General features: G+C 56.8%; 1 protein-coding gene across 18 annotated transcripts in view; it reads left to right on the top strand.

Moving 5' to 3' along the window:
* The window catches only part of TSNARE1 (t-SNARE domain containing 1), a 140256-nt gene that overhangs the window by 59148 nt on the left and 57277 nt on the right, over window positions 1-23831 (top strand). For 17 of the 18 annotated variants that reach the window (XR_005240902.2, XR_005240904.2, XR_012093773.1 and 14 more), the window contains 3 exons: window positions 571-1170; window positions 14606-14683; window positions 15521-15590. Coding sequence is in view for 14 of the 18 variants with exons in the window: in XM_038000079.2 (XP_037856007.2) it covers window positions 571-1170; window positions 14606-14683; window positions 15521-15590 (748 nt within the window). In the remaining 4 variants the exon portion in view is untranslated. The remainder of the gene's footprint in view (window positions 1-570; window positions 1171-14605; window positions 14684-15520; window positions 15591-23831) is intronic. The other variant, XM_038000087.2, reaches the window with a different exon arrangement.

Genomic DNA, 23831 nt, shown 5'->3' with positions numbered 1-23831 from the left:
CCCTTGCAGGGTGGAGGCAAAGGATGGCGGGGGGGTGAGGCTGCCGACCAGGCCACCACGTCCCCACCAGCCTCGGCCCAAGTGCGGGAGGGGAAGCTGAGGCCGGTGCTCAGGGGCTCTTAGTTGTGCTGTGGGCAGGTTGGCAGGAGCCTTCCAAAATGTCAGCTGGAAGGCTGTCCCCAAGCAAGGGCTGGCCCCAGGAGCAGCCCAGCCCTGGCCTGAGGGCAGGAGACCCTGGAGAGGGTCCAGGGCTACAACCTAGCCTGCCCGACTCCCACAGCCCTGTGGTGGCTGCAGGGGCAGGCAGGGCTAGTGGTGTGCCGTCTTGGAGATGGGGCACTGTGACCCGGAAGCTACGTGCTTGCTGACGGCACCTGGTGAGTCAGTGTCAGGGCTAGGGGATCGTGGGCCCAGGTCTCTGGACACCCAGCAGGGAGGGGTGGTGGCCAGGACCAGGCAGCCATGTCCCGAAGCAGAAACCAAAGAGGAGGTGCCCTAGGAAGCTGCTGCTGGAGCCGCTGCCTCCACAGGCCCAGGGCCTTAAACGTCCACCTTTTGGTGCCTTTCCAGGGCCTGGGGTTGCCCCTGAAGGCAGCCGGATGCCGGAGCCCACCTCATCGCCCACCTCATCACCCACCACTGGCCTGAGGAAGGACTTGGCCGCTGGGCCCCATGGCCGCATGGCGGTGCCCACCTCATCGCCCACCACATCACCCACCACTGGCCTGAGGAAGGACTTGGCCGCTGGGCCCCATGGCCGCATGGCGGGGCCCAGCGCTACCCGGGCCAAGAAGAGGAAGCCCAACTTCTGCCCGCAGGAGACCGAGGTGCTAGTGTCCAAGGTGAGCAAGCACCACCAGCTGCTGTTCGGCACGGGGCTGCTGAAAGCCGAGCCCACTCGCAGGTACCGCGTGTGGAGCCGCATCCTGCAGGCCGTCAACGCGCTGGGCTACTGCCACCGTGACGTCGTGGACCTGAAGCACAAGTGGCGGGACCTGCGAGCCGTCGTGCGGCGCAAGCTGGGCGACCTCCGGAAGGCGGCCCATGGCCCCAGCCCCGGTTCCGGCAAACCCCAGGCCCTGGCCCTCACGCCTGTGGAGCAGGTGGTGGCCAAGACCTTCTCTTACCAGGCCCTGCCCTCTGAGGGCTTCGGTCTGGAGCCGCCCAGAGGTGAGTTCCGTGCCCAGCTCACCTCGCTAGGGCACCACTCTGTCCAGCAGGAAGGTGGGGCCCATCTTGGCCGTGTCACCCTGCATCCTCCTCCACAGCACCTTCTTCTCCTCCTCCTCCTCCTCCTCCTCCTCCTCCCCCCCCCCTTCTCCCCTCCCCTCCTCCTCCCCTCCCCTCCTCCTCCCCTCCCCTCCTCCTCTTCCCCCCACCCTCCCCGTCACCACTGTCTCATCTGGAGTGTTCTTGTTCATTCATCCTTTGCCCCATGCACTCTTCACTCGTCTATCCACCCACCCATCTGTGCGTTCAACCAATATATATTACATGTAAAGGGAGCATTAGTAAATTTTGTCTGCCTGCTTGGTGGTTGACTTGGCCTCTCCCTCACCCCATCCTAGAGTGGAGCCGAGCTCGCAGACGGGCAGGACAGAGTTCTTCTGTCACTGTCACCCAGTCACATGCTGGCACCACGGCCGTGGTGAGAAGGGCATTTGCTGTTGCTGCCTGGGGTAGACACACACGCTGAGAATCAGGGGTTTCTAGCTGTGCTGACGCTCCCCATGGCCACGCGTGCCCGTGTTCCTCCTGCTGCGCCCTGTGCTACTCAGGAGAGAAAAAGCTAGCTGCAACTTACTAAACTGGTTTTCTCACCTGGGTTTCAGCACCGTGGTTTGAAACATGCTGCTCTGTTACTGTTTTTAACACCCGGAAGAGGCCTTCCTACAGGCTGGTGCCGCCCCGTGGTGTCAGGGTGAGCAGGTTGAGACCTGGGAGGCAGTGTCTGCTCAGAGCTGCAGCAGGCCTTCTGTGGACCCCGAGGCTGAGGCTCCGGCAGAGCCCCTTTTCCCAGGGAGAGCATTGCTCTGTTGGTGTCTGATGGGTGAGGGAGGTCCACAGAGGTCAGCGTAGGCCCAGCGTCTCAGCTCCTGCCGTTGTGGGCCCAGACAGGTGCTGGGCATAGGCAGGGCATCTGAGCTCCTGCTGTGGTGGGCCCAGACAGGTACTGGGACAGGTGCTGGACGTAGGCATGGTGTGCTGAGCTCCTGTGGTGGGCCCAGACAGGTGCTGGGACAGATGCTCGGACAGTTGCCCAGACAGGTGCTGGGACAGGTGCTGGGCGTAGGCACGGTGTGCTGAGCTCCTGTGGTGGGCCCGGACCGGTACTGGGACAGGTGCTGGGCGTAGGCACGGCGTGCTGAGCTCCTGTGGTGGGCCCGGACAGGTGCTGGGACAGATGCCCGGACAGTTGCCCAGACAGGTGCTGGGACAGTTGCCCGGACAGGTGCTGGGACAGATGCTCGGACAGTTGCCCAGACAGGTACTGGGACAGGTGGTGGGTGTAGGCACGGCGTGCTGAGCTCCTGTGGTGGGTCCAGATAGGTGCTGGGACAGGTGCTGGGCGTAGGCACGGCGTGTGCGCTGAGGCCTCTTGATTGCTGCATGAGGCCGTGCTGCAGGAGAGCTGGAAGAGGAGGGCGGCAGCCTGGTTCCCACGCTGGATTCCAGCTGTGGGCGATGAGGCCTCCATCCTGCTGTGGAAGCTGCCTGGTTATGGATAGGCCCTGCCTGAGACCAGATGGGTCCCGAGAGCACGGGGCTGCAGCGGGCCAAGGTTCCCCTCAAGACACTGACTGGGATCCGACCCCACACCCGAGCGAGTGTGTGGTGAGGACAGCAGTGCTGGCTGTGGTGGAGCTGACAGTGTCTGGAAGAGATCTGAGCAAGTGTTCCCAGCCCCACCTGGACAGGCAGACCTCAGCAGGCATCTCTGGTCACGGGTGCTGCAGCCTCCTGCCCAGCCCCGGGATGAGGTAGTAGGCAGTGGCAGTCCCGGCACCGAGCCAGCCGGCCTTGCTGCAGGAGCTTGCTGGGTCTTGACTGTTTCAGCTTGAGGAGAGTCTTTACGGGACAGCCCTTCCTCTTGGCACAGTTGGGGGCCGTGGGGGAGCCCCTCTCTGGCCGTCAGTGGGATAGCTGGCCCCAGGGCCTCCCCCTTGCTCTGTGTCCGAGGACAGGTGCTCCCCTCTCTGGCAGCTGCTGCAGTGGCTCAGTCGCCCCCGCAGTGGGGTTAGCCCGTATTGTGGGCGGCCTGGCAGGGCCTGGGACTGGGGTGACACAGAGCACTGCTGTCGTGGGCTCTGGGCTGCTTGTCTCTGGCTTTGACATGAAGAAGACCTCCTGCCCTCCTCACAGGGATCGGGTGGGTTTCCTGGTGCTGCCAGGGCTGGGGGTGCTGAGTGAGCCGGTGGCTGTGCTGGGCCCTGGGTAATGAACGGGATGATGGAGGAGGTGGCACAGCCCATGGTCCTCTCCTCTGCAGAAGGCCTGGGCCGCAGGAGGGCTCGTTGCAGCCTGCCAGGCAGTGAGTGGCTGATGGACAGTGACACCAACGGGGGTGACCTCGCTAGTGTGGAAGAAGAGGAGGTGCTCCCGGGGGGAGGTGGTGGGATGGCTTCATATCCTCTTCTACCTCCTGCGGTCCCAGCCTATGTCCAAGGCCTCTGGCCCCTGCTGTGTGTCCCGGATGTGCCCCAGGCACATGCTCTGCTCCGGGTTGGAGGGTGAGTCAGGCCCCCAGGGCCCCATGTTGGCATGCCTGCAAGCCTGCCAGGGCCCTCCTGGGACGTGCCTGCAGCCCCAAGTGGCCTCTCCACCACTGCCTGTGCTTTACTCCTCTCCATGCTCATCAAGGATGAGCCTTTATTTCCTGTGAACAGGAGTCCCTTTGCCCTTGCCTTGGCAGGAGATGTGGGCCTGGATTGTTACCCTGAAGAAGACTGCCCAGCCCGGCCTCAGGGGGCGGGTGCAGGGAGGCTGGGGAGGGGGCACTTGAGGGCACTCTCAATGTTCTTGTCCTCGGTCAGTCCCCACTGTGCCACTTGAACTCCCTCCCCCATGCCGGGCTCTGCACCTGAGAGGGTGGAGCCGCGTGTGGACGGATGGGAGGCGTCGGGGGGCAGGGAGGGGTCTAGGGCAGCGTGAGAGTGTTTTGTGAGACCTCCTTCTCTGACCCAGGTGGCTCTGAGGGGCATTTCTCTAATAGCATACCTCATCTTTGACTTTGAAACAGGGTCCCTAAAGTGTATTAAGAACAAAAGCCAGCAGAAGCCAGCACACACTGCCTCTTCTCTACACCAGCCCCATGCCGGGTTGTGGCTTCTCCTCTGGGCCCGGGGAGGTGTCTAGGCACGTGGTGTCATCTGTGGGTTGTGCAGTCCGGCATCCTGCAGGCCCTGCCTGCATGTGGGCTGGGTCGTGCAGCACTGGGGTCTGAGGCAAAGGGCTAGAGAGGTCCTTGCAGATCCTGACAGTCGTGGGAAGGCTGAGGTTAAGAGGGGACAGCTCCCTTGGGACTGAGCTTGAACAAACCCGCCCAGCCCTGTCTTTCCCAGCTCTGGGGTCTTTGGTGAGTGCCAGAGCCTTATTATTTTCTTTCTTTATTGGCATAGTAGTCATATATCAAAGTTTGTCATTTCACCCTTTTAAAGTCTTCAACTTGGTGATGCTAGTTCATTCCCAGTGCCGCGCAGCCACTGCCACCGTCTCAATTTCAGAGCGTTTCTGTCTCCCAAAAGGGAGCCCCAGCCCTAGGCAGTCACCCCACCCTCAGCTCCCCTAGTCCTGGCAGCTCTAGTCTGCGATCTGCCTGTGGCTTTGCCTGTTCTGGATGTTTCCTGTGAGTGGAGCCATGCCCCACGTGCCTCTGTCTGCTCTGTGATCCTTGGAGCCTCCGCTTCCTGCTCTACAAAGTAGGGCTCCCGCCATCACGAGGAAATACGGGACATGCCTCGGCCAGGGCTAGTGCACAGGAGGTCCCGGCAAACCTCACTTATCTTATGTGGCCCTGTGTTCCTTCTGGACTGGTGCTCGCCTGTCTCCATCTTCCAAGGCCTGAGCACCACCACTGCGCCCCAGCCTTCGTGGATGCCTCCTTCCTGATGCCATCTGCCTTCCTGGAGCATGAGGCCCCGACCCTGGCCACAAACCCAGCCCTGTACTGGTCAGTCTGGCCCCCACCCTGCCCCAGAATGAGCTGGTTGACTCCCCAGCTCTCCGGCTGCATCATCAGCCCTGTTGGGAAGCGCCTCTAGCCCTCTCAGTCCTCTGCGGAGTTGCCTGCGTGGTGCAGGACTGTTGCCGTATGTGTTAGAGACACCCTCGGCACAGCTGTCCAGAGGAGGGCTGGTCACAGAGGAGGACGGCACTGCGGGGCAGGGCCGCTGCTCTTGGCTGGTGAGGGCCCAGACTCAGCAGGTGTGGGGAGCGAGCCTTGCCTTTGACGTGTCCATCTGCCACCTGCCTTTCCCACAGACCTCCCTTGGGAGTGGTTGTCCAGGTGGGCAGGAGCTGCCCTGTGCTTCCCCGGCTGCCTCATGGCTGCTGGCACAAAGCCTGGCTGTCAACTTTGCCGGCACTGGCAACTGGGGTTCAAACACGTCCTCTCCACGAGGCCCTCAGAGGTGACCCTGTCTCCCTGGGGTGAACCTTGCCAGTGCTTGACTCTGGTTTCTCAGCACCCTGTGGGAGCCAAACAGCATTTCCTCTGGCCACTTTGAGCTGCCCCTCCGGGCTGTGGCACCCTGGCCCACACCCCGTGCTTCCCCACCCCGGCTTCCCCTGCCTCATCCACGGTATCGGTCCATGGGCCTGTGATTCTCCCAGGCCTGCAGAGACCCATCTCCATGGTCCCCTGGGCCAGTGTAACTAGAGCTGTCACACATCACATAGTGCCAGGCCTAGTCAACGGTGACTTTGGTTTGAGCCACATCTGATTCTCTCCCTCGGCATGGGCTGCCTCAGGACCAGCTGGGGAAGCGATCGTCAGCCTCGTCAGTCACACACTAAGGTTTTGGGGTACTCCGTTTCTCCTTGAGGACCCCCAGTGGTGTTCTGTGGGTTTTGAAGCACCATCATGGATGTGCAGAGGCCCAGAGCGGGGATGGCCTCCCAGGGCTTCAGACTGCTGTCCCACTACTTCTCTCCTCACGTCTGTCCATCACCAAATGAGTGGGCAAGAAGGGTGCTGCCAGGGTAGAGGTGGGCTGGCCACTTGTGCCCTGCCCAGGTCACGCTAGCAGAATCTGGCAGAAGCTCACATGCAGGGTAGCAGGGTCAGGGCATCTCACCACAGGGTCAGTGTATGGTGGCTCCTAGAGGGCAGACAGAGGGCCGACCCTGGGCTGTTCTCTTCCCTGGGGCCACTGCATGTGGACTTGGGCACACACCGTGCCCTGTCTGCAGCCATGGGACGGGTTAGCGTTGCATGTGGGGCACCCAGCTCATCTCAAGCCAAGTCAGGCTGCACACTGTCTTGATTGGGCTTTTTCCTGCCTGAACCTGAGCCAGGTCCTCATCCTTCAGCTCATCCCCCTCTGGCAACTGGGGAACTGCCTGGCCAGCGCCATGCCTGGTGGCAGCAGAGCCTGGCAGCCCGTCAGCTTGCCCGGTGGTCCAGGCAGCCAGGCAGGCTCGGGGTGGGCGTTGGGTGTCCAGAGGGTCTCGGTGCTGACTGTGGAATGGCTGTGTGGGTGCCCTCCTCAAGCTCCTGCCCTGGGGACCCCCTCCTGCTGGGGCTGCATTGCCTTGGGACCTGATTCAGTGAAGAGCAGCTGGGGCCCCAGACCCTCGTAATCCCCCATCACGGCCGAGTGTTCATCAGAGGCCTTCGTCTGCAGCGGGCAGGTAAGTGGGGCCTGCAGTGAGATGTGGGGGACACAGCCCTGGAGGGGAGCATGCCTGCCTTTTGGCGGTTTTAGGGTGTCCCGTTATCCCTGTTCACAGCAGAGCTGGAGGGTGGGGACGAGGACGGCAGAGAGGTCCTGATAAGCGCTGCTGACATTTTGTCGTGTTTTATGGAGTGTTATTGAAGTTGCTCAGATGGTGTGAAGATGGAATCTGGGAAATGAATTTTTCCTCCTTCTCCTGGGAATGGGTGTTGGGGACAGGACTATTGGGGTGTTGGGGACAGGAATGAGGGGGGCCCTCTCTGGACCTCCCTTAGGTCCCCGGCCAGAGTCACGGGATTGTTACTAACGGCCTGTGAAGCCAGGGTCTTCAGCTGGGTGGCCGTCCCTCTAAGGATTCCCGGAGCCAGCAAACCTGTGCTCCAGCAGCAGCCTTGGGATATGTCAGAACGGGTGCTTCCTGAGACCGGGAGGTGACGTCCTGCCTGTAGTGACGAGCTGGCCCAGTGGGACTGGAAGCGGCAGGATGCCTGTGCTGTGGTTGGCGAGGCCGCAGTGTCACAGGAGCGCAGTGGTGGTGTGGGAGGAGGCAGCCCCTGCCTCGTGACCGTGGACCCCCAGCAGTAGCAGAGGCAGTGCTTGGGGGACGCCCCACAGCACTCCCCGCGGCTCCCTCAGTCTTGAGGTTACGCTATGACTCAACAGGCGTTTCCAGAAAGCACGGTTGCGCTGAGTCCTGGCCTAGAAATGCAGAGCTCAAAGTGGGCAGCCCGGCCTGCGTGCTGAGGAAAGCTCCCTGGCCTGGGTGTGCGGTGCAGAGGGCGGAAGCTCGTCTGGCAGGCCCTGAGTGCCATGCCTGACCTCTGGCCAGGAGGGTGATGGTCAAAGCTAGGTTACCTGGCCAGGCTGGGGAGGTCGGACTGGGAGGTGCTGGGCGGAGGCGGAGGCGGAGGAAGGGTGCTCTGGCTGTGCGCTTCTGTCTTACCCCCATTTGGAACCTGGACATGACTTCCTCGAAGTTTAATTCACACACAATACTACATGTCCATTTAAAGGCACAGTTCACTGCAAGTTTGGACAAAACACACCCACCTGACTCCCACCCCAGGGAGGTAAAGAACATTCCTGTGACCTCAGAGGGTTCCTTCTGCCCCTTTCTGATCAACCAGCCCCAGCTCCAGCCCAGCCCCAGCTCCAGCCCAGCCCTAGCCCTAGCCCCAGCCCCAGGCCCAGCTCCAACCCCAGCCCCAACCCCAGAGCCAGCTCCAGCCCCAGCCCCAGCCCCAGCCCCAGCCCCAGCCCCAGCCCCAGCCCCAGCCTCAGCCCTATCCCCACCCCCACCCCCACCCCCACCTCCAGCCTCAGCCCCCAGCCCCGGCTCAGCCCAGCCCAGCCCTAGTCCAGCCCCAGCCCCTACCCGACCCCACTCCCCATAGCTTGCTTTGCCCTCAAAGATCAGGTATCTCTGTCTCACAGTTGCCGAGCCAGGTAGCATGTACTCTTCCACCTTCCTCAGCCCAGTGTGTGCCGTGTGAATGGGTGGCGCACCCCTCTTTATTGCTGGGCGGCGGGCATGCCTTTGGACATGCTACAACCTGTGTTTCCACCCATCGGTGGATGCTTTCCTGTTCTCCAGCTTTTGACTGTAAAGTGAAAGGGGCTGTGAGCATTTCTGTGGGATCTTTGTATGGACAAATGTTTGCATTGTGTTGTGGGGGGATTATTACGTACAAGTTGAATTGCTGACCGTAGGGCTGGTGTGACTTTTAAACATATACCCAAGCTGTTTTCCAAGGTGGCTGTGCTGTTTTAATTCCCCCGAGCAGCAGGGGAGAGCTGGATCTATGTCTCTGCTCATGCTAATACCACTGTCTTGATTACTATCACTGTAAAATACATCCTGCAGTGAGCTGGGAAGAGTTCCTCCTCTACCGTCTTCTGAAAGAATTTGTGTAGAATTGGTCTTACTCTTCCTGTGAATATGGGATAGAATTCGCCAGTGACCCTGTCTGAGCTTGGGGTTTTTGTTGTGGGAAGATTTTCAGCTACAAATTCACTTCCTTTAATGCTGCAGTTCTATCCATGCTATTTCTTCTCAAGTGAGCTTTGATTGTTTTGTATTTTTCAAGGAATTCATCCTCTAAGTTGATAAATTAATTAGCAGTAAGGTACTCATAATATTCCCTTAATATCCTTTCGATGTCTGTAGGATCTATGGTGATACCTCCTCCTTCATTTCTAATGTTGCTGATTTATATTCAATCTTTTGTTCTTGATTAGTCTGAATAATTTTATCATCAGTATTATTCACATATAAATCGATTGATTTTATTATCATTTGAAAGATCCAGATTGATGTTGATTGAATTGGTTTCTGTTCACCTTTATTATTTCTTTCTCCTGCTTACTTTGAGTTAATGCTTTTGTCAGATTATTGACTTATCTTTCTTTTTTTTTCGAAGTATCTATTGCTATACACTTCCCTCTATGCATTGCTTTACAGATACACATTTTAATACCTTGTGTTTTTATTTCTTTCAGTTATTTTCTAATTTCTCTTTGATTTCTTCTGTTACACATGATGATTTAGCAGTGTTTAATTTCAGATGATGATGTTCATTCACAGATACCTTTCTGTTACTGATTTCTAGTTCTGCTCTCTTCAGAGAATGTATTTTATATGAGTTCAGCAATTATAACTATGTCAAGACTTGCATTATGGCCTAAAATAGAGTCTGTCTTAGTGAATGTTCCACGTGCGTTTGGCAGGAATGTGTATTCCTCTGATGTGTGGGTTAGGCTGGTTGATGGTGGTGTTGGAGTTCCTGTGGCCTCTGTGCTCTTCTGTCTGCTTGCTCTGCCGACCGCGCTGCCTGTGATTGTGGATTTCTGTGTTTCTTTCCAGTTCTGTCAGTTTTTGCTTCATGTATTTTCAAGCTGTGATACTAGGTGCATACATACTTAGAATTGTTTTATCTTAGTCAGTTGACTGTTTGTTTTTAAAGTGTCCTTTTGTTTCTTTTATATTTGTGGTTCTGAATTTTACTCTGATATTAGTGTAACCATTCCAGCTTTCTTGTGATTACTGTTTACATGATGTATTTTTCTAATTTTTACTTATAATTTCATCTGATTTTATATATGAAGTAGGCTTCTTGTATACACTGTATAGCAAGATCTTGCCTTTTTTTTTTTTGAGACAGGGTCTCTTGCCCTGTTTCCATGCTAAAATGTAGTGGCGTGATCAAGGCTCACTGCAGCCTTGATCTCCCAGGTTCAAGCAGTCCTCCCAGCTCAGCATTTCAAGTCGCTGAGACTGCGGGTGTGCACCACCACAGCTGGCCAATTTTTATTCTTTTTGTAGAAAGAGATCTCACTGTGTAGTCCAGGTTGATCTTGAACTTCTAGGCTCAAGTGATCCTCCTATCTTAGCCTCGAAAGTGTTGGGATTACAGGCATGAGCCACCAGGCCTGGCCAGAATCTTGCTTTTACTCTCATCAGAGAATCTCTGCCTTTTGGTTGGAATGGTTAAAGCAGTGCCTCTGTCTAGTAGGATTTTCGGTAATGATGAAAAGGCCCTGTAATCTGCATTCTTTCGTGTGACAGCCATTTGCCACATGGGGCTCCTGGGCACTTGAAATGTGGCTAGTGCAGGAAGTAACTGAGTTTACCATTTTATTTAATTTTAATTAATTAAAATCTACATTTAAATTGCTGCAAGGTGTTGATGGCTATTGGAATGGATGAGCCTTGTTCGACTCATGCATCATTAGTGTAAGGCCTTCATGTTTGGCTTTAACTCTACTGTCTTGATGTTTGCTTTCTACATTTCCTTTTTCCCCCCCTTTTTCTTTTCTTTCTCTTCCTTCCTTTTTTTTTGGAGTAGAATTGAGTGCTATTTAGCCTTCCATGTTATCTCCACTGTGGGCTTATGAGCGATTCCTGTTTGTTTCTTTTTTTAGTGGGTGCTTTAGAGTTTACAACATAGAGCTTTAACTTTCCGCAGCCCGCCTTCAGATAGCACTGTATCGTGTCCTGTGTGGTGGATCGTCCGCACGGGAATGCACTGCTGTGTCCCGCGCCCACCTTGTTGATATGGTTTCAATACATTTGGGTGCGCGTGTTGTTTCTAACACATGACCCCGCCTTGTTCATGTGGCTTCGGTACGTTCGGGAGCGCATGTCGTTTCTGACACGTGACCCCGCCTCGTTCGCGTGGCTTCGGTACGTTCGGGGGCGCATGTCGTTTCTGACACGTGATGGCCCCGCCTCGTTCACGTGGCTTCGGTACGTTCGGGGGCGCATGTCGTTTGACACGTGATGACCCCGCCTCGTTCGTGTGGCTTTGGTACGTTCAGGACCGCGTGTCGTTTCCGACACATGATGACCCTGGCGCGTAGGTGTGGATTTTGCTTTCACAATCAATAGTGTTTTAAATAAATGAAAGTATCTTTTTTCTGTTTACCATTCTGGCGTTCTTTAATTCTTCATGGAGATCCAGATTTCTTGCTGCTCCTTTCACCCTAACTAGCTGCTTCTGAAGTTTCCTGTACTTCATCTGTTGGAACTGATTCTTTTCACTTTTGCTTGTCAAAATCTGCCCCTGTGTTAGAAATCTATTTCCAGTGGGGGTAGAATTCTAGTTGCAAGTTTTTCCTCCCAGCACTTTGAAGACTTCCTTCCATTGTCTTTCGGCTTCCACAGTTTCTGACAAAAGGGCCAAATCTTTCTTATGTTTTGTCTTCCTCATGAAATGTGCAGTATTTTCTCTGGGCCACTTTTCAGGTTTCTTTGTCACTGGTTTTCTGCAGTTTGCCTATAATGTACCTTGGATTTAAAAAATATATATTGGTTCAGCTTGTGGATTGGTGAAATTCTTGAATCTCCGAGTTTATAGTTTCATAAAATTTGGTACTTTTGGTCATTATTTCTGGCAATTCTTTTTGTTTGTTTTGTGTCCCCTCCCCCCTGCTGCCCCCCTCCCTGTGTGTGCCCCTTACTGGCCTGTGACCTTGAGCAGGTCACCTGCCCATCTGTGAATGGGGAGGGTGATCCTGGGCCCTAGGATGGGTTCTCGTGCTCCTCCTGCCAGAGCTTGTTCCATGGTAAAAGAAAAACTTGAGGTGAACTAAATTTAGAGGAGTTTAGTTGAGCAATGAACAGTTCGTGAATTGAGCAGCCTGCCGAGCCAGAGTATGCTCAGAGACTCCAGCACAGCCACGGGGTAAAAGATTTTGGACAGAAAAAGGAAAGTGACATACAGAAAACGGAAGTGAGGCATGGAAACAGACCGGTTACAGCTTGGCGTTTGCCTTATTTGAACATGGTTCGAACAGTTGGCTACGTTTGGCCAAAATTCAGTGACTGGCACAAGTGTAGGGCACGGTCCGTTTACACTGCCTGTTGTTATCATTCAAGATGTACAAATCAACCTGTAGGCCACACTGAAAATATGTAAGGAGGCACCTTTAGGCTAAACTTGATTTAACTCATCATCACTGTCGTTGTTCCACGAATGCAACTGAGGCCCTGGCTTGACCTTGCTAGGCTGGGCCATGGTGACATTGAGGGGTGGTGGGTGCTGGGTGATGGGGGGGCCGTTCCTCAGGCCTCGCCCTCCTGGAGGCCACCTGGCAGTTCTTCCTTTGTCCAGTCCTTGCCCTGAGTGCGGCTGCTGGACCCGGAGGCCTGGGGCTGGAGCAGGGTGGAGGTAGCCGGATGGAAAGTATGCAGGGGGCCAGGACTTGCCCGGGAGCCAGAGGTGCACAGAGCATCCGTGGACAGACCTGCGCGCTCCCAGATGGAGTGCTAGGATCAGCCCTGCCCTGGCCAGGCAGCTCAGTGACCCCGAGCAGAGCCGGACTTAGGCCTTGTCCTGGTGGAAACCCAGATGTCCAGCCAGGGGTGCTGTGTACCTTCAGGCCGCACCACCTGAGGCCAGTCCACACAGGGTTGGTGTTGGGAGGGTCCCCGTGGCACCCCTAGTGTCTTCTAGCCCTCACACCTGTTTGTAGACCTCAAACCACGCTCTTTTATTGCTAAATTTTAATATGGAAAATTGTAAACTTGCAGAGAAAGTTGAAAGAACTGCACAGACACCCACATAGCTGCCACCTGGATGTCAGCCTGGAGTCTCTACCTGGTTTAGTCACGCCTTTAGTGCCTCCACCTGCGTGCATTTCAGAGTGAACTTGGCCCTCAGTGCGTTTCCTTCTGAACGCTGGTTTACTTGCCATTCACTTTTCTTTCATTTATATACAGTGAACCGCACAGCTCCTAAATGTGCCATCCTGGGCATTGTGACAGTTTGTGACAGAAGTGTGTAACCCACAGCTCTGTCCAGGCCCAGGGCAGGCCCTCACCCAGGAGCGTCCCTCCGTCCCTGCCCCAGTTCCCCAGCCTGGCCCAGAGGCCCCGGGGATTGCCTTGGTCGTTCTGGACCTGCGACCCGTTTGTGCTGTCGTCTGAGCAGTGTTTCTGAGATTCACCGTGTTGCGTGCCTGGAGTTTCCTTGCACGCAGGCCCATGTGGCCGTCCCTTCCCTGGTGTCTCCTGGGCACCAGCCCTCTCTTCGGGTGGGGGCTGGTAGCAGTCAAGCTGCTGGGAGCTGGGAGTGCTCTTCAGGAGCTTCTCCGGATGTGTGCTCTGCTCCTCTTTGAACCCTGGGGCTGCTGGCTGGAGGGTGGGCAGGCCACGAGTGTTTTGATGTGCTTCGATGTACGCTCTGCCCCTCTGTGTAAATGCCCAAGATGCTGCCTGGGGGGCGGGCAGAGGGCGAGTGCTTGCTGCGTGCAGACCCTTCCCGTGGTAGCCATGCCGTTTATCTTCACCGTACGGCGGGCGAGCGTTCCATCCACCATGGCCTCATGTGAGTGTTTGCAGCGTGCAGACCCTTCCCGTGGTGGCCATGCCATTTATCCTCACTGTGCAGCGGGTGAGCGTTCCATCCACCATGGCCTCATGAAGACTTGCTGTCCTCACAATGTTCTGTAGGTTTTTAAAAACTGAGATAAAACCCAGTCACTCAGAATTCACCATCTTAACCATCTTAAAGCGTACAGTTCAGTGTCTGTTAGAATATTCAGCGTTCTATAATCACCACTTTCTAATTCTGAAACGTTTTCATCACCCCTAAAAGGACCCCCGTACCCATTAGCAGTCATGCCCATTCCTCCCTCTCACTGCCCCTGCCCCGGCTCTGTCCGAGCATTGGTTGGTTCTGAAGTGGTAGATGTGTGGAACCATGCAGCATGTAGCCTTTTCCTGCTGGCTTTCATCTCCGTGCGTGCTGTGCTCAGGGCTCACGTGCATTGTGCGGAAACCAGTGTTTCTGTCTCCGATGCTGAGCTGGCGGTGCAGAGCTGGACCTCGTGTCTGTTGCTTCATCAGCGGGGCTGTGCTTTGACTGTTAGTGATGCTGCTCTGAGCCTCCACGAGCAGGTGCTCATAGCTGCCGGGCACACACGCCAGCTGCTACGGTGTACGGGAGCTCAGGGTGCAGCCTTTCTGAGGGACCACCCCCTGCCTTCCTCTCTCCTTCCTTCCAGCTCGTGGGTACTTTGAAGGCAGGCACGGGTGTCCAGCCCTGACCCCAAGGTGGCCAAGCCACAAAGGCAGTGAGAGGGGTTCAGGGCCACTCTGCCGCCTCTCAGGTCCCTGCCCCTGGAGACTACCTAGAGCGGTTAGCAGAGCTGGGCCTGCAGGCTTCACCCACAGCCTGTGTTCTCTCCTCCTCCCTGTCTTCTTCCAGCCACCCAGGTCAATCCGCGTGACCTCCAGGAGCTGTTCCAGGAGACGTCGGCCAACGTCTTCCAAATCAACTCCAATGGTGAGTCTGCGTCTGGCTCGGGCCTACCCCTCCATCCAGGTGCCCTGGACCCCGACACGACGTTGGAGTCGAGGGTACTGATCCATGGCATCCCCCCTCAGGCTGTCTTGTGGTGCAGTCCCGGGTTTCTTGGGTGGGAAGGAGTGAGGGCTGGGTCACGGCCGGGTGCCACTTCCACTGGCTGCTCCTGCCCGCTGCTGGCTCCTCTCCCTGACCCCACGCTGCTCCTTCTCGACACCTTTTGTGTGATCTGGATGGAGCCCAGTGGAGGAAGGAGCATCCCAGGGCCTCTCAGACTTGCAGATCAGAGGTCACTGCAGGAGTGAGCAGAGCCTTCAGTCCTTAGGGACACCTTAGCCTCTCAGAGGGCCCTGTTGATGCACATAACTCGTGTAACTCTGGCCTGGGTCTGTGACTCTCCCATCTCTTCAGTGTGGTGAGCAGAGTTCCCAGCGAAGCTGTTGCATTTAGATCTTTGAGAGCAGGGATGAGAGCCACGTGTCAGATGGCCAGGGGAGGGGTAAGGGAGCAGGGTGGAGAGAAGCTGTCCCCAGAGCCAGGGCAAGACTGCTGGAGGCAGCTCCTCAGAGCCCCTGAGCTGCACGTGGGCCTGAGCGCCTGTCGCAGACCAGCTGGGGAGGGGTCCTGGCTGGTGTGACCTTATGCTGAGGTCAGTGTGTGCCCTGGTCTCCAGGCCACTTAGGTGGTCTGCCCTGGCTCAGGCACTGGTCCTTGGGCTCTGCTCACCCTGCCCTGGCTGTAGTGGGCCACCCATGTGGAGTAGCAGGGGCAGGGAAGCTCCTTCTGCCCTCACCCTGTCCCTCTTCTCTTGGGCAGTGACCTCTTTGGAGCAGAGCCTTCAGTCCTTAGGGACACCGAGGGACACGCAGGAGCTTCGGGACAGCCTGTGAGTGTGTGGGCCATGGCATCTCCATGCCTGGGCGTGGTGCACGTTGGGGGGCAGGGGTGGGAGTGTAGTCCTGTGCACACAGGCTTTGTCCACACAGCTGCCTGCCCACAGCTGCCTGGGCACACGTATATGCACACACACCTACGGATAAGCATATATGCACACACACCCACAGCATATATGCACACACACCTACGGATAAGCCTAGTCAGTGCTGTGAACCTGAGACTGGGCTCTCAGCCTGCAGGCTCCTGGGGCACGCAGGTGCACCCCGCCCCGACGTGGAAGCCTCAGTGCACCTGTGCATGCCCCAGTCACGCGCATGCGTGTGCTAAGGTTGGGGGGTGCATGCCTGCTGGCACACGCTTTTCCCTGCCAACGTGCTCCAAATGTGTCTTTCACGTCTGAAGGCTCCCTGTTGGGGCCTGCTCAGCTGTGGACACAGGAGGTGAGACCGATGTGCCATTTGCACAGCCACGGGCTAGGTTGGAGTGGGGCGTCCTGTCTTGCTTCTGCCCTTTCGGGGAACTGAGCCTTGGCGGGCTCCCACTGGACTTTCCTTGAGGGGTGCCTAGCAGCCTACCCTGGGTTGGGCTGGTCTGGGATGGGGAGAGGTGCCTTGGGTGCTGTCTGCTAAGCCTGAGCCCTGGCTGGGCTGGGGAGGGGAGGGAAGGGAGCATCTGCCCCAGATGTGGTTAGAGTGGCACTCTGGGGTCCAAGGGGACACTAGCAGTCTATACCTTTGCCCTCCATCTGGTCCCCGCTGCACTTGCTGCTGTGACCTTCCATGCTGGCCTGTGTCTCACCCTGCAGTGAGCAGGATGCCCGCAGCCCCAAGGACCCCAGCCAGCCCCAGGCCACTGCATTGGGATGTTGTCCTCAGACTCCCCTGTGCAGAGCTGGTGGCCACACCAGCCTCGCGCCCTGAAAGGGCCAGAACTGAGGAGGCAGGGAGGGCCACGGTTCCCACAAGGGTGGAGGGTGCTGGAGTCTCTGCTCCTCCTCACAGTGGCTCCATTCAATATCCACAGGTGCCCTGCCACACAGCCTCACGCTCCAGCTGCAGAGCACCCTTTGCAGATGTTCAGGGCAATTCTATTCTTAGCCTTTTTTTTTAAGCCCTTTTATAAAACTGAAACTTACTGTTTTCTGATGTGACAGTGACGTAGGCTTGTGATGAGGAATTTGGACACAGGACGCCTGGGAACCACTGTTAGCATGTCAGTATTCCCTGCCAGCCTTCCTCACACCCATGCATATTCGCAGAGTCAGAGCTCAGCGAGGGACTCTGGACCTGCTGGTCACACCCGGGCTCTGGGGTACTCGGGCTCAGGAAATGCGTAGCCTCTCAGAGGGCCGTGTTGATGCATGTAACTCGTGTAACCCTGGGCCAGGTCTGTGGCTCTCCCATCTCTTCAGTGTGGTGAGCAGAGTTCCCAGTGAAGCTGTTGTGTTTAGGTCTTTGTGCCTCTGCCCGGCTCCTGGGTTAGGTCACAAGGGCCAAGTGGGACGGGCACTTCAGGACCCTGGCCCTCATGTGGGCATCCTGGGCCACCCGGCCTGGTTAGCCGAAGACCGACACCACCCGCTGTGGGCCTTGGAGAGGAGAGAGGGCCCCAGCGTGGGGTAGGAGACTGTCCTGGTCTGAGGACCGAGTATCCCAGCACCGTGGCCCTCCCCTGGGCCAGCCTCAGCTGTCAGGTCTGGACACTCTTGCCTTAGTACTTTTCTGGCCCTCCCTGTGTGGCCGGCTGTGGTCCTAGCCTGCTTGTCATGGCTTATCTAGAACCTTCTATGGCCCCTCGGATGCTCCCATATCATGGACTGTTAATGTTTAAAAATAACTTTTGAGACCAACGTGGTTGCCAGTTCTGTGTTTCCTCGACATTGACGAAGTTGCCAACTAAGGACATTTAAAGAATATACCTTCATCCATGGCCGCCATCATTTCATCAGGGAAGAGGCTTTCCAGCCCTGCAGTGTAGGAGGGACCCAGTCTCAGGAGGGACGGTGGTCCTTCCACCTGAATACATTCAGCTTCAGAAAAACCTCGCCAGGTGGGGCCCATTTCCCTCATCCCATGTAAGGCTGATGTGGCCAGGTCATTTCTGTCACCTGCGAGCAGACGCCACCCCAGGCCTCCCTGTCACAGACCCCCACACTGGAGTCCAGTGGCCACGTTGCAGTCCCGTGGGTGGGGCTCAGTGGCAGCTCGGCTTACACACCCCTGTCTGGGCTCTATTCCCTTCTACTCTGGGGGCCGTCACCATGTGAAGATGGTATGTGGGCCGGCTCACCCCATGGTGTGTGGCTGTCAGAAATACTCGTTCCTTAGTGCCGAAAAGAAGAACTAGTTTTCAGACACAGAATTTTCTCAGCAAAGCAATTTTGCTTTCTGCAGAAGGAGTGCTGCCTGTTAGCAATCCTGCCACGACAGCACAATTGAACAAAGGCAGGCAAGAATATTTATCCCTTATGCATTGGGTCTTTTAGACCTGATTGGCTAACAACTTAAAACTTTCCTGAATAGGTAAAGGCAAAGGAGAACAAAAGGAAAAGAGGAAGTTGCTTGCAAAAGAACTTAGAAAAGTAGTAACATTTCCAAATAAGGAGGGCATGTAGCCTGTGAGCTGGGACATGCTTGAGCATGTTTAGAACAAGTATCTTGGTTAAAGTACAAGGACATAGGATGTACTTATTCTCTGATATCTAACAGCTACATAGAATAGGACTTAGCAAAGAGTTATTAGTATAAAAGCAAGGAGGCTTGAAGGAAGTTAGTTTTTTAAAAAAACTATTATTTCTAACACTTACGATTTATTCTTTAGTAAGAAGGGAAACTTTGAAGAGGACATTTTTTACTTTCCACAGTGGCACAGAGGACCCGCTCCCCTTGGGGCTTGTGGACTTGTTCCTGTGGGCCGTGTTCTCTGATCTGCCTGGGGCACGCGTGTTCTCTGATCTGTCTGGGGCACGCGTGTTCTCTGATCTGCCCGGGGCACGTGTGTTCTCTGATCTGCCCGGGGCACGCGTGTTCGCTGATCTGCCCGGGGCACGCGTGTTCTCTGATCTGCCCGGGGCACGCGTGTTCTCTGATCTGCCCGGGGCACGCGGGGGTTCGCTGATCTGCCCGGGGCACGCGTGTTCTCTGATCTGCCCGGGGCACGCGTGTTCTCTGATCTGCCCGGGGCACGCGTGTTCTCTGATCTGCCCGGGGCACGCGGGGGTTCGCTGATCTGCCCGGGGCACGCGTGTTCTCTGATCTGCCCGGGGCACGCGTGTTCTCTGATCTGCCCGGGGCACGCGGGGGTTCGCTGATCTGCCCGGGGCACGCGTGTTCTCTGATCTGCCCGGGGCACGCGTGTTCTCTGATCTGCCCGGGGCACGCGGGGGTTCGCTGATCTGCCCGGGGCACGCGTGTTCTCTGATCTGCCCGGGGCACGCGTGTTCTCTGATCTGCCCGGGGCACACGGGGGTTCGCTGATCTGCCCGGGGCACGCGTGTTCTCTGATCTGCCTGGGGCACGCGTGTTCTCTGATCTGCCCGGGGCACGCGTGTTCTCTGATCTGCCCGGGGCACACGTGTTCTCTGATCTGCCTGGGGCACGTAGTGATGCCTCCCTCTCACCTCCCCCGTTGTGGTGAAGGTGTAGGTTGGGTGGCCCCAGTGGGGGTGCATTAGAGGTGGCTGCTGAGGGTCTGCTGGCCCACTGCCCAGCATGCAGCGATGGGAGTGGGGTCTGGGTGAGCTGGGCTGCTGCTCCACGTGAGGTGTGCTCTTCTTCCGGGCCCGGGATTTTTATGTTCGAATCAGCACCAGAAGGGCTCAAGGAGCCTTGGATGACGATCATTCGGCACCGCAGGGCCGCGCTTGGCAGCTCTTTCAGGGGCTTAGTCCTAACAGCCCGCCTCCTGCAGTGAGAGCTTAAGCAGGGCAGGGCCATGATCCGTGTGTGCGGTTCATCCCCTCCCACTGGATTGAAGGCAAGTCCCTGTGGCAGAGGGGTGGCCAGCAGGGTGTGAAGAGCTCACCTCCTGCAGTGCCCGATGGCGGGCTCTGTGAGGGGGCCAGAGAAGGCTCACAGTGCCCTCTATATGTAAGGACAGACCCATTCGCCAGCTGGTGCAGAATTGCACGCCTCTGTCCCTCTGTAAGGATGGACCCGTTCACCAGCTTGTGCAGAACTGTGCCCCTCAGTCCCACTGAGAACGCACCCATTCGCCCATTCATACAGAACCGTGCTCCTCTCCTGCTGTAAGGATGGACCCGTTCACCAGCTTGTGCAGAACTGCACCCCTCTGTCCCACTGTAAGGACGGACCCATTCACCAGCTGGTGGGCATTTGGGTGACTTCATTTTGACCACGATGAATAAAGCTGTGGTGAATGTAGGTGTGTAGGTGTTTGCGTGGGTGTAGGTTTTCACCTGTCTTGGATAGATCCCCAGGACTGGACTTGCTGGGTTATACGGTGGCTCTTTGTCTAACCCTTTGAGGAACTGCCAGACTTTCCAAAGCAGCTGCCCCATTTTACACTCCCACCAGCAGTGCTGGAGGGTTCCCATCTCCCCACCTCACTGCCAGCACTTGTTGTATGTCTTTTGGGAGTGGCTTTCCTAGTGGGTGCAAAGTGGGGTCTTGTGGTGATCTCATTTGCATTTTCCTGATAATTGATAGCTTCAAGCATCTTTTGATTTGCATATCTTCTTGGAATAAATGTCTGTTCAGATCCTTTGCCCATGTCCTGATTGGGTATTTTTCTTTTTACTGTTGAGTTAATTCCTTCTAGAATTTTTCTCCTCCTGTGCAGCCCATGCTCTCCAGGGCCGTCACTGGTGCTGGTTCCTCATCTGTCTCATGCTCTCTGGGGCCCTGGCAGGTTCCTCATCTGTCTCATGCTCTCTGGGGCCTTCACTGGTGCAGGTTCCTCATCCGTCTCATGCTCTCCAGGGCCCTGGTCTTTGCTGGTGCTGGTTCCTCATCCGTCTCATGCTCTCCGGGGCCCTGGCCTTTGCTGCTGCAGGTTCCTCATCCGTCTCATGCTCTCCAGGGCCCTGGCCTTTGCTGCTGCAGGTTCCTTATCTGTCTCATGCTCTCCGGGGCCGTCGCCTTCACTGGTGCTGGTTCCTCATCCATCTCATGCTCTCCTGGGCCCTGGCGTTCGCTGCTGCAGGTTCCTCATCTGTCTCATGCTCTCCGGGGCCCTCGCCTTCACTGGTGCTGGTTCCTCATCCATCTCATGCTCTCTGGGGCCCTGGCCTTCACTGGTGCTGGTTCCTCATCCGTCTCATGCTCTCCGGGGCCCTGGCCTTCATTGGTGCTGGTTCTTCGTCCATCTGCTCCAGCCTCTTTTCCTCTCTGCTCTCCTCCCCTCCCTTGGTGGTATTGCATATCCCACAGCTCAGAATCCCTCCTCAGTGGAGCGTTGGAACCCTAGGTGTCCCTCCAGCCCTGCCACCTTCTAGCCTGCTAACTTAGGGTCCTTCTGGACTGACCTGGGGTCTCCCTGTCAGTCCCAGGCCAAGGAAGGGACCTCCAGGACCCCACCCTACCCCTGCCCTCACCGGTCATGGGCTGGCCTGTCCACGTCTCTTGAGCTGTCCTGTGTCCACGCGCTTCTCACCTTCCTCTCCACCTCCCGGTCCAGGCCCAGCCTTGGCCTCTGGGCTCCTGCACTTTCTCCTCTTGGCCTTCCCACCCCTGGTCTTGCCCCCGACAGTGGATTCTATATGTAGAGCTCAAAGTGATCTTTAAAAGTGTGGATCTGATCACATCGGTTCCTGCTCAGGAGGCTCCAGTGGCCTGCCTCCCAGTAAAGTAAAACCCAGAGTCTGGGCTGTGGCCTTTCAGGTCTGCCCAGTATGACCCTCACTACTGTAGACCTGTCTCATGGCCACACCACCTGCTCCAGCCACATGACCTCAGACTTCTGCCCGCTCTGCCCTCTGCCGGCCTCACTTCCAGGCCCTCTCATGCCAGGTCTTGCTGGCCCGCTTGCCCTGGTGGTCACCTCCTCCACCGTGGGCGGTCCCTGGGTCTGTACATCAACACCACTGCATTGTGTTGACTTGGGCGTCACCTGCTCATGAAGCTGAGCCGTGGTCCACATTGGAGTCACTCCTGGGGCGTTGCCGGGTCTAGGATGGGGCAGTCCACCTACTGGGAAAGAGCAGGAACCAGGAAATTAAAGCAGCCCAACCACAGGCTCTTCCCACGAGCCCCCTCAGCCGAGGGACCAGCAGGGGCACTGCAGTCACTAGGAACACGGGCAGAGGGGCAGGAGCGCGGATTAACCACTTGGGTCTGGAGCGGGTGGCAGGGTGCCTTCCAGGGCAAGTGTGTCATCTGGGAGCTGGCATGGCGGCTGGGAGAGCTCAGGGCCCACTATCAGGGAACCTGGGCTGGTCCTGACCCTACCTCTGCCCACTCCAGCTCACCAGCTCCGGCCTGTAGGTGCTGTGACTCAGAGCCTTGTGTCCTCGTCTGTAAAACACGGGTGGTCATGGGAGTAAATGAGCAGGTATGAGATAGGCAGGACATGAGGTGCTTCTAAATGACATCTTAAATAATGACAAGCAAATGAGAGAGCCTCTGTGCTCAGGTCAGTTCTGGCCCCAGCAGACTAGGGCAGGGCGCTAGGGCAGATGGGCCTCAGGTGACACACCCCCCAGGCAGGCCTCGCAGACTCCTCAGTCACCTGACTGCTGGCAGCTGGCAGCAACGGCACCACCTGGCTGGTGGTGCAGGAGCCGCCGAGCTGGCAACTGTGCAGGCCTCGCGCCGGAGTGCTGGGAGGGGATGCTTGGGTCAGGTTTCCTGCATCCTGTAGCCGCCTGCCTCGCCTCTCAGCAAAACCGTGCAGAGCTGTCTTTGTGGGGATGCGTGGGTTTTGTAAAGCGGTCACGGGGCTTCAGGTGCAGTTTGATGAAGGCTCCAGTTCACTTGGTTTCTTTTGGCTCTGCTGATGCATCAGATTCAGCCTCAGGCCAGCTTCTCTTGAGGCGACAAATGGGTGTTACGGTTCCGGGCATTGCATCTGTACTCCACATTGAATGTGGAGAGATGGACCCTCTCTCTCAACGTACAGCTAGCGTTTCCAGCTTTCTCTGCCTCACTTGGCTCCTGGCTGAAGCAGTCCAGGGCAGGTGAGGGTCACAGGTTCACTGGCACGGGCCTCACTGTGGTGTTGGGGTCGTAAGACAGGTGCAGTCTCATCCCTTTCCCTGCGCTCGATCCACTGCTATTCCCCAAGCCACGCGTGCCGCGGTGACGGAGTGGGACCCTCCCTCGGTGGCTGTGAGGATGGATGGGGAAGTGAGACACAAGCGGGAGGTGCCCTCTATTTGCTGTTGTGGCAACTGCCCGGTGATGGCGAGTGGGAGTGCTGACATCATCAGTCCATTCTCTAGTGAGGATGACGACAGTGTGAGCTCCCGTGTCCTTGGGCCAAGTGTCCTGCTGGTCCTGCGTTGCTCTGTTGCCCTTGCTGAGGCACCTCAGCCTTTGGAGCAGTGTCCAGCCTCAGATTGGAGTCGCCATTTCCCGGAGGAGCCCCCTCCAGTGGGACCCACACTCAGCCTTGCTGCCCCATTACCCCCCCCCGAGGCCTCCCCGTGCCAGCAGGAGTCTGTCTGAAAGTGCCTCTTTAGGATGCCTCTCATACTTCAGCGAGAGGCAGAAGTTCCAGAGAGTCCCTGATGACTCACTGTTCACTCTGGAGACCCAGGAGGTGGCCATGAGCTGTCCCTCCCCTTGCCCACCGCATGCCACAGCGTTCAGCCCCCCGCCCTGGTGCTGCCCCCTGTGCTGCTCCTCCTCTCATGCCCCTTTCTAACTCCATATACAGTTTAGAATCAGCTTGTCAATTATTATTTCTTTTAAAAAAAGCTTTCTGCAATTTTTTGGGATTACCTTGAATCTGTGGGTAAATTAAAGAACTGGTATCTTAACAATATTGTCATCCGGCCCACGGACACGGCCAGGCCGGCCTTTCATAACAATATCGTCGTCCAGCCCACGGACACGGCCAGGTCGGCCTTTCATAACAGTATTATCGTCCAGCCCATGGACACGGCCAGGCGGGCCTTTCATAACAGTATTGTCATCCAACCCACAGACATGGCCAGGCCGGCCTTTCATAACAATATTGTCGTCCAGCCCACGGACACGGCCAGGCCAGCCTTTCATAACAGTATCGTCGTCCAGCCCACGGACACGGCCAGGCCGGCTTTTCATAACAG

This window comes from Chlorocebus sabaeus, chromosome 8 (assembly GCF_047675955.1).
Source record: "Chlorocebus sabaeus isolate Y175 chromosome 8, mChlSab1.0.hap1, whole genome shotgun sequence".
In the NCBI taxonomy this organism is placed as follows: domain Eukaryota; kingdom Metazoa; phylum Chordata; class Mammalia; order Primates; family Cercopithecidae; genus Chlorocebus; species Chlorocebus sabaeus.
The sequence above is the reverse complement of the archived record's forward strand: the minus strand, read 5'-3'. Positions and strand labels throughout refer to the sequence as shown.